The 16,629-nt window shown below is 36.3% G+C and overlaps 1 protein-coding gene across 3 annotated transcripts in view; it reads right to left on the minus strand.

Annotated features, from left to right (window-relative positions):
• The window catches only part of csmd3b (CUB and Sushi multiple domains 3b), a 347,235-nt gene that overhangs the window by 169,527 nt on the left and 161,079 nt on the right, over window positions 1–16,629 (minus strand). For all 3 annotated transcript variants that reach the window (XM_056741016.1, XM_056741014.1, XM_056741013.1), the window contains exon 6: window positions 6,907–7,019. In XM_056741016.1, the coding sequence (XP_056596994.1) occupies window positions 6,907–7,019 (113 nt within the window). The remainder of the gene's footprint in view (window positions 1–6,906; window positions 7,020–16,629) is intronic.

Below are 16,629 nucleotides of genomic sequence, written 5' to 3' on the forward strand. Positions count from 1 at the left end.
GTCAAACCTCAAAACTTTCCTCATATTCTTTACGGTGATTGACATGTTACATTGATAATTTGTCTTTTTACATTTTTTCGAGCCTTCACACGCAAGCCAACGTATTGTTATGCATACGCTGCATAAGACTACTTTTAAAATGCGAATTCATGTAAAAGAAGAACACCTGTCAACAAATATGCAATTTCACCATCTTAAAGGGGTCATATGACACGCCAAAAACGAATATTATCGTTTGTTTTAGATGTAATGTAATGTGTATACACGATTTAAGGTAAAAAATGCTGCATTTTCCACATGCCGATCATGTTTGTATCTTCTCTTTGCCCCGCCTCTCTGAAACGTGCAGATTTTTTACAAAGCTCATCGCTCTAAAACCATGTGTGCTATGACAGGCCAGTTAACCAGTGCGTAGTGATTGGTCGAATACTGCAAGCTTGTGACGGAAATGTAACGCCTCTTACCATATTTGGAACATCAGGTTCCAAAGCAATTCTACTGACAGGTACGCCCATCTTACTTGAGTATAACTTTGGGCGGTCTAAGTCAAAACATACCACGGATTGACATAGATTTGTGGAGGTGTGGTTACACGAGGTGTCTTAGGCAGGTCTGGGTGAGCATTCGTTTTTAGTAAGAATGCATATATTGTTGTGATACTTTAATTTTTGCAATTTTATGTGTTTAATACATGCATGAGCAACTTATAACACAACAAAACACAGAATAACACGTATTCGCGCCATATGACCCCTTTAATGCTATCTTGGAAATAACTGCTTAACTGAGCCGCAAAGAATCATGGGTACAAATAAGATCTTCGAATCCCCATTATGATGAGCTCATCAACTTGCCTCTACTGTATACGTTTTGGGGTTTAAAGGTTTTTTTATAAACACTTTATTTTGTACAAATGTGGCAACAAACTCTGCACACAGAAGCTTAATTCCTGGAAAACAGGTGCATGTATATATTTTTTATAGGAACATAATCATTAACTACACCATTGAGTTCTTTTTCATTTTGCTTTGCCTTTCATTTTCATGTCTATTGTTTTTTCTGGGCATCTTTGATGTGATCTCAGACAAGTCCTTGCATTGCCTTATCTCACCAAGAAGTCCCTTAGCAACCTATCCCTATGTCCATCGAGTCAAGGATAGATTACAGTAATTGTTTTCCGCCCTGGATGTCAGATTATTAGCTGGACCAAAGTCAAGCATGAATACAGCACATCATTTGTTATCTGAAGGGAAATAGTGATGCTATCATATTTTCCTGACACAAAACTGACCTTCACCTTCTTACTGTCAAGCATGTGAGGAAACTATTACATAACATCTCAACACCTGGAGGCCACACAGATTTTCCTGTGAAAATACTTGATATTTCTACTTAAACTGCATATTGTAGTTTGTTAATCCTCCAAAAAGCCATGTTCTGGGGAGGTATTTTATTTCAGGAGAAAAACGTAAATGCCGAACAGATGAGATGTAATAAGCTTTAAGCACATTGCTACTTTCTAGCCACAGACTATTTCATCTGAAAGCCTTTCTGAGTGAATTCTGACATAACTCTAAGATAAATATGCTCAGGGTGAGACTGAGCGCATTACACTTGTCTAAAAGTAATGGCGATCTTGAGAGCCATTAGAGGTACATATATATTTCCGCCTGAGACTGTTTACCCCATATTAGACGTATATACTTCTAAGGACATAGGAGCTGTCCATTATCAACGAATAGTGGATCTCTCTGTGAGGGGAGTCTAATATCTGATGTGGTTGGCATGGGAACACAAGTTTAGGCCTGAGAATTGTCTCATTGGACCCAAAAAAGCGCAGGATTCAGAAATATTTTACCTCAAAGTTTTTGATTTAACATTTCTAAAGTTAAAGAGAGGAAAGTGTTTGTAACATGCAATGTGGAAAAACACAGCTTATGTGTCTTGTAGTGTGCAGCTTGATGAGTCATCGTTGCACAAAGTTAACTGTTCACATTAATCCTGTTGAATAATGTATTATTTATAAAGAATAAATAATAATATATATTTATAAGAATATAATATATAAGAATATATATAAATAATATATATTTATAAGAATAATAATAAAAGAATAGTAATTTATATATATTCTTATAAATATATTATTTATATTTATAAGAATATATATAAATAATATATATTTATAAGAATAATAATAAAAGAATAGTATTCATACACTATTTAAATGCCAGCATTTATTTTCACAAGATGCTAGTTCTGTCTGATACGACTCGTGAAATTATGTTTAGTTAGTTGTTGTTGTAATATTGTTCATATATATATATAATTTATTTGGTTTTTAATGAAGTGCGTTTATGCAATGTGAATATAAAGCACAGTTCATACGAATAACTTTAATGACAGCCCAGGTACTTACACTTTATTAAAAAGATTTAAGATTTTCTTCATAAATTCACGTGTGAACTTCACAGATGAAATTTATATGAATTTGTAACAACATGAGAATTAAAATGAGAGATTTTTCATTTCTGTGTGAACCATTCCTTAAGTATATTATATATCATACAGTATTAATCACTATAGAGCCAAGACAGGGTTTCATTTTCAGTCTTTAAAACGATCCCGATAATCCGATTCTGGGCTGTTTTTGCTAAAACATATTTCTAGAACCTCTCCATGCTTCTTTTTGCCTTGTAAAATCTGTTAATTAGACATGACTGCAATCTTCCTATGACCAAGACAAATGAATTTAAAATGATCGATTTCAGAACTAAACTGTATCTTGCAGTTCAACATCCCACATTATACTTAGGACCTGCTCGCCATAAATTAATTCAAAAGCGAGAATTATTTATTCCCCTTTCGAATAAACTTCTTGATCTGATTTTGGTCTATACAGAAAGCACATTTCAAACTAGATTTGCATTTCCTAAAGGAATGGTAAAAAAGAACAGTAAGTTTGAGGAAAGATGAGCTTTTAGGCTTTAGTTCTGCATAAATTAAATGACACATTAAAGCAGCTTTGCTGTCATTAATACCCTCCTCGTGTTGAGTACAAGTGTGTTTTTGTGTAAATATAGAAAAGGATAATCAAAATATAATGCAGGAAATATAGATAATTCTAGGAATATACAATTCAGGATGAAAATGCATAACATTTCTTTAACTTCCTGTCAAATTATACAAATGCCAAAGACATTTAGAACTTAAATGTGAAATCTATTATTTAGGATGGAGAAATGCTCTATCAATTATTGATGATTGTATGTGAATTATATTATGTTTAAGTAATATTTCTGAAATACCAACAAAGTCTTTTTACTGTTGTTATGTTGAATGCAAACTTCATCCTCCACATTTGTGACTCTCAAGATGCAATCCACTTATCCAATACTATGCTCTTTTGAGCATTGTATACCCTTGCAGGAACAAAGGGTAATTTTCCATTAGTTTGACATTTAAAGGACATTAAAACTACCCAACTTAAGCACAGCAGGCGGTATGGCCAGCACTGTCTTTATTCAAGTTTATGTGCTGGACTTTCGGTACCACTAATAGCATTCAGATTCATTGAAATACTCGAGGAAGAGCATTTGACAGAGACATAGTGGAGTCTGGCCATATAATTACTCCCCCTGGCAAATTCTGAATCCGGTATGAACACGCTTCAACAATCCTTCTCCCAGTGTAAATGAATGGTGGGGAGAGTGACCATCAAAGGGGGAATTTATTAGATGTGGCACACACTGCAGGGAATACGGTGACATGACAGAAGACCTCTGGCCATGTACAGATATCACGTTCTATTTCTAACTGACCTCCTCTGACGCATAAAAATGTTGTGAAGTGCTTGCTGTGTCATCGGGGGCCTCACGACTGAGTTTGATATTAGGATGTCATTTGCGCATTTGCAATTATGAAAGCCACCTCTTGTGGTCCTCTGCCAAACTCTTTGCTCTAGTTTACATGACTTATCTTGGATTATGCTTCATTAACATGTTCACCTCCAAATGAAGGAGAGGTTAGCTGTGTGCATTTGACACAGCAACAATGTGTACGCCATCTATTCAGATTTTTACCTGCCTTTGGGTTTGATTTATGTCTCAACTTTAATGACATAAAAAGCATTTCTTGTTCTTTTTTGTAGGGCTGAGAAAGAATAAGGTTATAAAATGCATCAGAAAATGACTAGCATATTCACTTTTTGACGTCCAATTTAAAGCCGCTGTTATTAGATGTCAGGTTTGACCACTCCAATTTTTTTAATAGCTAACAATATGGTTCGAAATGAGATGAACCTAAATGTGGCATCCACGTTTTTTTACATTTCAATTACTTGAATAACCTAACATACAACATACAGTTGCAGAATGCACTGCATTCAGGTTGATTCAGTCATTTGTAATACAGTTATATTACTATACATATTTTGACAAAACATATTTATTATTTTAATATATTTTATTTATATATTATTTATATATATTATTTTTAGAATATTTAATGTTTTATTACCCTTTCTTATTGCTTGTGACATAAAAAAAACATATTGTTAATTTTTTTTTTTTTTCAATCGATTTACTTTTCAATTTACACATTTTGTTAAAAATAAATGTTCCGTTTTTTTGGCTGGTTATTCTTTGTAGTGCCATATAGAGAATTTGATTAAACCTTTAAATGTCTTCAATAATGAAAATGGAGCAAAGTACTTTAAGGTTGGATTAATAATAAAATTCAACATGTCATCTAACCACTTTTGTTTACCGGTTCACAACCAATAATCATTCCAATACTCTTGGCCTTTCGACGGCCCACATGGGCTGGTCTCAGAGCCCCACGGAGGAAAGCCTGGGGAGTCTGTTTCTATCGCAGCTGAACAGACCTGCCAGTAACAGCTTCATTTTCAGCACATAAGCGTTTCCATCAACTGGCATCTTGAATCAGCAACAGCTGGCTAATGTGAATAGAAGCAGAGCGGCCTGGAATGGAATGGGCTTCCGTTTTGATGGCATCTCTTTCAGATGAATCAGTGGGCTAAATTGGATTTTTGCTGGGCTGTGTCCTGAAGCGAAGTGCAGATGTTGCTTTTTGAACCAGGCCACATGTACTGGTGATGAATCCTACCTGTTATTTTACATTTAGAAATCATACAAGTCCAATTCAATGCCGCAGGTTGATAATAATTACGAAGCATTTTTATATAATCTTTGATCTAATCTGAATCAAACAATCAAACAAATCCCATACTGCTCTCTCTCACACACACACACACACACACACATATATATATATATATACACTCTCACCTAAAGGATTATTAGGAACACAATACCAATACTGTGTTTGACCCCCTTTCGCCTTCAGAACTGACTTAATTCTACGTGGCATTGATTTAACAAGGTGCATTTAACAAAGATTTGTAGGATGCATGAATCTCCCGTTCCACCACATCCCAAAGATGCTCTATTGGGTTGAGATCTGGTGACTGTGGGGGCCATTTTAGTACACTGAACTCATTGTCATTTTCAAGAAACCAATTTGAAATGATTCGAGCTTTGTGACATGGTGCATTATCCTGCTAGAAGTAGCCATCAGATGATGGGTACATGGTGGTCATAAAGGAATGGACATGGTCAGAAACAATGCTCAGGTAGGCCGTGGCATTTAAACGATGCCCCATTGGCACTAAGGGGCCTAAAGTGTGCCAAGAAAACATCCCCCACACCATTAAACCACCACCATTATTGCATTAATGAGAAATTGAACAGGGGTTCCTAATAATCCTTTAGGTGAGTGTATATATATACAGCCACAGAAAAAATAAGGGACTTTCAAATTTTCATTAAACCAGCATGTCTAGATGTATTGTTGAATCTGCAAATAAATGCAAATAGAAACAACATTTATAGTTGAAATTTGGGAGAAATATTGTTAGAAGTTTACAGAATGAAACAAAAATAATAATTGTACCTAAACACAAACCTAAACTAAAACTAAAAAATGGTCTCTTAATTTTTTCCATGGCAGTATAAAAACAGGCCTATTCATCTGTGATGACTGTGTGACTATTTAAAGAATGTAAAGTACACAAAAAATGTAGACTGAGCTTACAAAAAGCCTCAAAGCACTTTCCTCTGACCTGGACATCACTAAGCCACAGGCATGTCTTGTCCATCGCATGAATTGAAGAGTTTTATGTAAAGATAAAAGGCCACAATATAACCTTACCCAGTAAAAGACTCGATTTTAAGATATTGTTAACTGCTACAGTATAGAGAGCAGTTTAATAGCAACACTCATCTTTTAAAAAGCAAACTTTATTATGATAACAGCATACACATGTAAGGGTTGGCAAACAATTTCATATTTCACTCCAGACCTATAAAACAGCTCACGTGAAGCCTTGTGTAGATACGGGAATTGGGTTTATGGTAAATGTGTGTGGTAAATGTGTGCACAAACACAGTACGCAGCCAAGCGCATGAGGAAAATTATGGCTATGGATGACCTGTCAAAGCATACGACTTAAAAAAAAAAGCAGCTCGCTTTTGCTCTTTTTTCCCCATCGTTCAACACCCACCATTTTATTACATTTTACAACTTCCAAAAAGGCAAAAAGGAATTTTTAGCTGAAATATGAGTTAGTTTGGAAAAACAGCACAAAACAAAACAATTTAACCAGAAAGAGGCATTCAAGCATTAGCAAAAAACCCACATCTTTCTGATTATGAACTAATTTCAGGACACCCCGCTATTTATTTCAATGAAAATCAACAGTGTTGAAATATCCAAATCTTGCTTTCACTTATCAAACATTTAGATAAATGTTCATTTTTAACCCAACTCTCATATAACATACTTTGCAAACGTCATGCATTTAAAATGGCGACCCATGCGTCTTACCTTGATAATGTGCACTGAATCCTTTGTATCGATGATTGCTGTCGGTTACAAAGTGTAACCTCAGCCAATTCTTGTTGCTGACAATAGGAGATGGGACGTTCATACCAGACAGCCTGAAAAAAACATACAGAAAAAAATCTTTAGGAATGCCTACCATCTGCAAAAACAAGCAGTGATCTCTCCAGATGATCTCTGCAGTTTAAGCCTACGGAATATAAAAACACTTTTACATGATCTGTTTGGTAGATGCATGCTGTCAGGCGCAATGATCAATAGCGGTGTCCCAAAAATGATCTAAGCCATGAAAGTAGATATTTTATCTCCCGATGTATAAAACTTTTTGAGAGCTCATAATATACTACCAAGGTCACCAATCTAATACGTTGACATTTTGAGGTATGGCACTGGAGATATTTAACTGAGTGTAGAAACCTCAACATTTAGTCCAGGCATTAGTCATGGAGTGCAGGCCAGGTAAGATACACGATCCCAGGACTTGAACACGTGCACGGAGAGGTTTTAAAAAGCGAAGAAAAGGAGTGTGTATGTGGGAATAAGCGTGGCGGTGCAACAGAGGTCATTCTAACCCTAACACCTCCCCACCCATCAAAATGCTCCATCTTCATCCTGCATCTGTCTCACTTTATTGATGAGTAACTGGAGACGTCATTAAAGGACATGACCACATGAATCACACTTTAATGGCCTTCAGAGACTGGAGTGGCGCCATATCATTACTGTTATCTTTCTGTAGCTCTCTTTGGCTTTAACGCACATTCATGACTCTGAATTGTTTTCATTGAACTTAAAGGCACAGTGTGTAACGTATTGCGCTCCAGATAGGACTTTAATAATAATTATAAAAGTGCCCATGAAATCCCCACCCACATTTCTAGATCCAACCAATTTGAAAAGTTGAACACAACTTTTGGTCCTCAAGGACTTTTAACTTGTTTCCAAGTGTTCCATTGGTTCCTTTGTAGCCTAATTAAAGGTAAAGTTCACCCAAAAATGTAAATTCTGTCATTATTTACCTTCTTGTCATTTCAAACCTGTATGACCTTTTTCTTCTGCTGAACACAGAAGAAATATTTTGAAGTTGGTCACCAAACAGTGCTGGTACCCATTTAGCTCTATTGAATGGACACAAAACCAATGCAAGTAAATGAGTGCCAGCACTGTTTCAAAATATTTCCTCTTGTGTTCTACAGAAGAAACAAAGTCATTCAGGTATAAAATGACTAGAGAGTGAGTAAATGATGAACAAATTTTCATTCTTGGGTGAACTATCACTTTAAGCTACATATAGATACATGAATTTGATTAAGTTATCTTTCCTATTCTCTGTTGGGAATATTTTGACAGAGAAAAAAAATACACTAAATATTTATGCCTAACATCCTCCCTCTCTCTCTCTCTCTCTCTCTCTTTTTCTCACTTTCAAAAAGTTTCCGTGGCCTACAAATAGAATGTGCATAAACGTCTCATTGAAAACATCACATCTTGCATCATACCATATTTATCTTCAGTCAAAGACATCTTTCGCTTGGTTTAACACCAGCAAAACACTTTCTCTATGGGATTTCGGAAAGCTCCAGCCTCCAAAATGGGCAACTGACTTTACTGACATCTGAGTATTGTATCTTTGAAAAATGCATTCAAGCTTACAACAAAAAGTGCATGAATCTGTTAGTCAAGGTCTTGTCAGCACGGCCACAAAACAACATGCACACACATAAACACTTCCTCCTCCATAACTTTACATGCAGAGCGTTGGAGAGTTTAAAGCATGTAATACGGGGTCCCATAAATTAAACACCGGTTCCTATAAAACAGGGAACATAAATGAATGATGGTGTATGGGTCAAAACCATTTATTTTTTTTTAAGTTTCATGAGCATAATCTCATTTAGGAAATGAAGTATGGCAAAGGCCCTCCCCTTAATTAAAGGGCTTTATCTGTTTCATGCCAATAACTGCCAATCATTTATTGTACTATGTATATATATACATGTATATGTAGAGTATACATGTAAGAACACACTTTTTACAGGACCTAGAGCTTAAAATATATTATACTGTGCTTATGAATAAGCTGTTTAATAATATAATTACAATAATTTGATTGCAATAATTTAAATGTCAATTTTACAATACATTTGTGTTGTAAAAGCAGCTTTTCAAAAAAAAGAGAAAAATCCTGCACACTATTTAAAGGAAAAGCCCCCCCCCGAAAAAAAATTATGTCATCATTTACTCACCCTCAAGTTGTTCCAAACCTGTATAAATTACGTTGTTCTGCTAAACAAAAAGGAAGATATACTGTATGTTTGTAAACAAACAGATCTGGGCCACCATTGACTAACATAGTCGTAAAATACAATGGTACTCAATGGTACCCCAGAAGTATTCGCTTTCCATCATTCTTCAAAATATCTTCTTTTGTCTTCAACATAACAAAGCATACACAGCATTTCTTGCTACTACAGGCGCCTATAGTGCCAAAGAACAGTTTGGTTACAAACTTTCTCTGTGTTCCTCAAATAACTTTTAACAGATTGGTAACAACTTGAGGGTGAGTTTTTATTAATGGGTGAACTGTTCCTTTAAATTTGCAATAAAAAAAGAATCAACAAAGTTTAAAGGTTTTGTAACCGTTTCAGGTGAAACTAGCTTTACCACAAAACTGAAAAGAAAAAAATACAACCTGTAAGCTAGAAAACCAAAGGAGACATCATCCTCTATTTTGCACTATGCTAATGTACTTTAGAAGTATGCAGGTATAACAACACTAACAGGTATCAAATCATGATTCATGAGAAACAAACCATTTTATCACCCACCAAAATATAGCTGACACTGTGTTTCAGCGATGGCCCTTAGTGTGTATCCATAACTTCTGAACAGAAATATAAAGCCGTCCTTCAATTGTACATTGAATTTCAGTGTGGCAGTAATTTACTTTACAATGGTGCGGTTGTGATTGTACTGTCTAGGAGTAACAGTCTTGAATAGCACATACTTCCACACTTGTAATCGTCTGACAGTTTAATTAAATAAGTGTGAATTTCGCAATAACATAATTTCTACAGAGCCGAAGAGCCTGGCAGTGTTGAACCAGAACTTAGATTCCTCACCCACACCACCTATTCCTCTCCTGAATAAATCACCACGAGAGCCAATAAAGCCTTTCACACGGATAAATGTAATTTAATCAGCTCACTCCGAGGTGTCTGTTTTATAGAGAGTGTGTCAGGATGTTTGTTACACCAAGTGGGAAGACAAGGTCAAGAACAGGAAGTGGAGGTTATCAAACATGCAAATGAGTTATCCCACCACACGGTTAATCCCCAGGAATATGGTTATTTGGATTTATATACAACCACATTGTCACATTTTAGTCAGTTTTGGTTTTGTTATGTTATGTTGTGATTTGGTTTTGTCTTCTGTGTTCGTTGCCATTGTTCATTATTAGTTAATTAGTCCCGCACCTGTTTCTGTTCACCCTTATTATGTTCCCCTCTGTATTTAAGCCCTGTCTGGACCGGAGTTCTTTTTCGCGTATTGTCGTATGTATACGGATGTTGCTGTGTTACTGTCTCCTTCCATAGTTGTTGGATTATTAAATGCATTTCTGGCTCCTCGTGTAAGTTATCGTGCACGTACAGTTACACACAGAAAGACATGGAGACCATTTCAAAATGTACTATTTATAGGTGTCAAGCTGTCATTCTTTCACATTGCTGTTGGATGATTTGTCGCTCCAGTTTGATTTTGTTGAAATTCAACAACTGGACCCGAACGGCCACAATCCATCTAGAAATGCTGATTAAATGAAAATGTGGAATGATCGCTTAATTTGTCAAGGGCTGTATATTTCTATGAATTTTTATTATTTAAAATATTTTTTAAATGGATGACGTTGGATTGACCAATCAATGAAAAGCAGTCAATACAAGGAGCCCTTATAAAATGCTAAGAGAACGATTTTGCAAATTCTGGTCAAAGGTTTGTGGCCTTGAAGATCCCAAAACTTAACATAGTTGCTTTTAGTCACAATAAATTTCCCACAGTTACGTGCAATTTTGATGTTGATATGATATTTTTAATGATTTATAACACACATTTACAGGGATTATCCTGCTTCATTAATTCTCAAAGAAAACAAGTTTATTCTTCCCTTCTGCTCAATATGGGTGAACAAACAATGTCTGTTGACATGTCAAATATTTATCATAAATATTGAAATTTCTTGCATTCACCCTGATAAATGAATAAACTGAAATAACAGAATCATTTTAAATAGATGATTAATTACAATCACACAAAAAGTCTTAAAATGTCAACAAAATGCATGTCAGCTATTAAAATGCAGGTACCGTTTTGCTTATTGGATCTTCTGAATATCAACTTTTTAATATCACACAAAATGTCTCCACCGTTTTGGTGACATTAAAAATGTTTTGGCACTTTTAAAAAATAAAACCCAATTACAATCATATGTTAACACAGTGCTGATCTATTACGTTTAAGACATGGCCCATGAACAGCGCTTGGGAAGGACACACAGAGGACTCATCTCATTCGTATCTCTGTTGTAATTATGTATTCCATGTGTGTTACTCTCAAATCGCTACCTGCCAGTCGCCATATATCTGGCCCGTTGTGTGTAATCCTACATTAGAGTTTAATGCTCTCTCTCTCCCACATTAGATTTATTTGATTTTGATGCAGCGAAGCTCTGATTGCGAATCTCTGACACGCCCAGTGACAGCGGAAATGCTAATTGATTACATGTTTAGCCATTACATTAGCTATTATGACACCCACCCTATAGGAATAGCAAGAAATGCTGATGAGAAACAAGTTAGTAATGTTGAGACAAAAAGAGGACAGATTTACTAAACAGGGCAAATTAGACCCTGTCCACACTAGTGCGTTTTCGTTTGAAAACGCATCGTTTTTATCTCCATTTTGGCCTTTAATCCACACTGAGAAAAAGTTTTTGTCAAAGAAAACAGAGCTTTTCGAAGATGCACTTGATAGTGGATCCATTTGAAAAAAACGTTTTCGTTGTAGGGTTGATAAAGAAAAGGAGGGGTTTATGACGCGTCTTTTTTCATGTGACGCAGTTATAGCATTAATGTTAATTTATGCAATTCTATAGATTGCATTCTACGAGACAGAATATTTAATTACTCGCAGTTATTGTTTGGCAGCGGAGCAAAAGTTCAGTTTCACTTTTGCAGCTTGTGTTATCCGCAGCAACATCTCAATGTTACCTTATTGTCCGTTTATTAAAAAAAACGGTATCTTTGCTCCACGTTGCCGCGACATAATAAGGCAGAAAGTAAATAAATGCCTGACAGAAATGACACATGCTAACTTGTTTTTGGCTTTACTCATGCGCAGTAGAGGGATGTAAGCGTTTTCAGACGATTCCGTGTGGATGGGCAGCGTTTGGGAAACGCTTGAAAACACTAGTGTGGACGAGCAGCGTTTTGGAAACGAAAACTGAATACGCACTAGTGTAGACAGAGTCCTAGAGTAAGGGCGGAGTTGTAAAAAATGGGACCGGAAATTTCTCTGGGTGATTAATTCACAAGGTGCTTTTAATTAAGTAAATCTTGCGATAAGATAAATAAAATGAAGAAAAACAATGATAAAATTAAGCTAAAGCTTTACACTACTAAGAGTATCACAATAAACTTAAAAGCTCTTTCTGTATCTATGCATTAACAAAGACCTTTAATCTCTATGAGTCAATGTAATGCAACAAAGAATACAAACAAAACTCCTGGTCATCAAAGCTAATAACTTCAAACACGCCACCGTACCATGGCTGAGATGCATGTGATGACCCAGAAGAATCAATACAACTGAACATAGCAGATTCCAGACATTGACATGTGCCTGCAAAACACATCTACTTTTAGAAAGGAAAAAAAACTCAAATAGAGGGATAGAGACAAAGAAAACAGAGACTTCTTTACGAGGAAAGGAAATATAGGAGACTGTAATGGATTTGGCAAGCTTTTAAGCTTTTGCCATGTGAGTCACGTCGCTTTTCAGATCAATAGCTCTTAGTGATTCTGTGCAAAATTAGGAGAGATTCATTATTACCAACTGACAGCCGTTAGCATGTTCCTTAACCAGGAAATCTGTCTTAATTGTCTAGCCTCTAATTAAGACAGGTGGCAGTGTGCACACCCAAACACACACACAACTGCATGAGAAGCATCCAAAACGGTCCATTCTTTCCATGACACCTTTTACAATCTTGTGCATTTAATGTTTTTTTTTGTTTTGTTTTCTCTCATCCATACAAGTCATTGTAGTTATGCCTCACAGAGCCATACTGAAGCCGTGCGAATACAAGTCTATGGCAAATACCTGAATGCTTGATTGTTATAGAGCACAAATCCATGTTCATTTGACAAAAGGCTATAAACCCATTATTTTGGGTCCACCCGGACATCATGCTTCCCTGGCAGTCTATAAGGACATTTTGAGCACTATTTGAATTGAAAACTACTGTTTGTGATTGATTAAAAAAACAATGTGTGTCTTTGTATGCTCCCTGGAAGAGCTCTCAAAAAAAACATGAGTAAGAAATACGCAACATTACATTGAAATAACATTGTAAAAATAACAGTGTAAATAATATAATTCAATGAAAGAATTGACAGCTTCTGACAATCATAGTCTTTTCGGGTAAGTCTCATCAATGTAAATTGCATAGACGAAAACATGCCAAAATTTTATGTGTAATGTGATAAAATTATGTATTTTAAAACCATATATTGTCTTTTTTTTTTTTTATTCATCCATTACATTTTTTATAACAATGTAGTTACTTTGCTACAACTAAAACTGAGAGAGCACTATATAAATAAAATTGAATTGATATGAACACTCTGCAATTCTGTCTCTGTTCCATAATCATTTTATCATCACAAAATCATTGCAAATATATAATAACTATTTAAAATATTTCCAAACCCTAGTTGCAAAGAAATAAACGCATACCTTAGATATTTCTAAGAATACTTTTGAGATTTGTTTTGAACTTCATCAGTCTCTTATATACCTGAGCTCACATCTTGGGGCACTAAAAATAGAGAAAAAGAATGTGGTTGAGCTATTAGGAGAGAGAAAGAGAGCGAGAGATAGAGGAAAGGAGGCTCTATACAGCATGGGTCTCACACCGACGGAAGCCTCATCAATCACGAACAGCCGCGGTTCAGACGAATGAGAGGCCGCTGGGGAGCCGCTCGCGTCTCTCCATCAAACTGATGTTTTGAAAGTAAGTAATCAGTGTTCTCCACGGGCACTCCTTCTGTGGCAGAGCACCCCTTCTTTCCTGCACTCCTCCCTCCCCCTCCGTGGTGCTCTCTCCCCTCGTTCTTTGCTACACTGAGTCAAGGCCTCTCCACCCCATGGCACCATGGGAGCCATATTTTATCCATCTCAGCTTGGTGGGAGGGTCCGGTTTCTTTATGAACAGCAAGGTGCTTTTTTTGTGAACAACCACACTCGGCGGGCACGGGCAGAAACAACAGATGAAGTACACAGAAAGAGGCGGAGCGGTGGCTACATTCATTATTTCTACGCTTGACTGGCCGGACCTCTCATGCACGTGGGAAAAAGCATCGGAGCGATAGGTAGATAACTAGGTAGATAACTAGACGGACAGGATTACTTGGGCTAGTTCTCATAATTGCGTGTGCCGTGTGACTGCCACACACTTTGTCACCGCTGCTGTGTCAGTACAGCCAATAATTTGGTTACTCTGAAGAATTTGCTGTGTAAGAGTCTACGGAGCTTATGTAAATGAGACAACCACATCCAGACATCTCGCACGCCAGTCACATTTCCACATGAATATCACTTTTGGCCCACGACCAAAGCCTCCATTTTGAGGATCAGATTGCAAGGGAGGAAGGAAGGCGGTGTGGCATACTGGAGAATAAATGAACCTCTCGTGCCGGTAATGACCTCGCGATGCTTTTACTCGGAAGCATATTTCACCGCTGGCATGGTATCCAACACCCCCAAAAGCCATTTCAATAACGCTTGTATTTACAGTGAGCAACGCACGATGACAAATGTCATTCGAGTTTGGCAAGCACATGATTCAAAGAGGTTTTTCTATTTGTTTTGTGCTTATTTGTTACTTTGTATATGCACAGGGCGAAGAGGTGATACCCATGTGAATGTGACTGGAACGGCGGTTTAATGTCTGTTATCAGAGTGAAAAGCTTGATTGGAATGTTTTATTAGACTTTTGGTTCATTTTTCACTTGTGTATCTAATATAAACTCCCATTCAGAACTATATCATCACAAGAATGCCTACTGCTTTTTCTTCATGTATTTAAAAACATCTTTTAAAATAAAAATTTGTTGTAAAATTAAAGAAATGTCGACGCCGTTATATTTTCCTCCAATAAACTAATTTAAAACATACAGACATATGTCTTAAAATGTTAATGCTTTTAAAACCATGGAAACATTTCAGCCAAGTGACAATAGGCTTTTCAATGCTAGCGTACATGTGTTTAAAAATTATACTGTATAGCTTACCCCGACTATTTCTATATGTTAGACACTTTCTTTCTTTTGTAAAACACAAAAGGCATTTTGAAGTATGTTGGTTATCCTATTTGACTTGCATTGTTTTTGTATCCATACAGTAGAAGTAAATGGGGAACAGCGGTTTTTGGTTATAAACATTTAAAATATCTTCTTTTGTTTTCAGCAGAAGAAAGAAAGTCATACTGGTTTAAAAAATCAAGCGGGTAAGTTAATTGTTACAGAATTTTTGTTTTGGGGTGAACTATGCTGTTAAAGGGATATTTTACGAGCATATCAAAATATACCCATGTTTTACTCACCCTCAGGGCATCCTGACTGAATATGACCTTCGTCTTGAAGAATAATGCAGTAGAAGTTATAATAGCATGTGAATGGGCGTCAACTTTTTGATACTCCAAAAAGTGCATCAATCAATCAAAGAACTGCTCGACACGGCTCCGTGGTCTTAATGAAGGTCTTCTGAAGCGAATTGATGTGTTTGTTTAAGAGAAATATCCATATTGACAGCGCTATTAAGCATTGATGTCTAGCTTCCCTTGACCGTCGGCCGCTTGTGAACCTGAGGCTTGATTTTCCGCAGATGATGGTGATGAAAGCTGCTGCTTAGAGGAGGCTAAAAATGTCATGTCCGTCACCGGAACTTACGACACACCTGCATCATTTACCGGAAAAACAAGCCTCAGGTTCACATACAGTCGAGATATAATGGAAGCTAGACATCACCATTATTAGCGGGGTCAATATGGATATTTATCTTAAACAAACGCATCAATTCACTTCAGAAGACCTTTGTTAAGACCACAGAGCCGTGTCGAGCAGTTCTTTGATCGATGGATGCACTTTTTGGAGCTTTAAAAAGTCGACGCCCATTCACTCCTATTCTATGGCTTGGGAGACAAATGATAAGTGCTAATATAACTTGCATTTTTATTTGCCCATGAATTATCCCTTTATCAAAATCCCAGTAACTCAGTAACAAAGTAGGTTTTGCTCTAGTAAAAATAAGGCATTAATACTTTAGATGGCACAACACAATTCGTTAAAGGTATAGTTGATCGAAAATTGAATTTTCTCATAATTTATTTACCTCTATACAATTCGAAATCTATATTTTGACAATTTCCTT

The sequence above is a fragment of the Triplophysa dalaica genome, chromosome 25, assembly GCF_015846415.1.
Source record: "Triplophysa dalaica isolate WHDGS20190420 chromosome 25, ASM1584641v1, whole genome shotgun sequence".
NCBI classification, from domain to species: domain Eukaryota; kingdom Metazoa; phylum Chordata; class Actinopteri; order Cypriniformes; family Nemacheilidae; genus Triplophysa; species Triplophysa dalaica.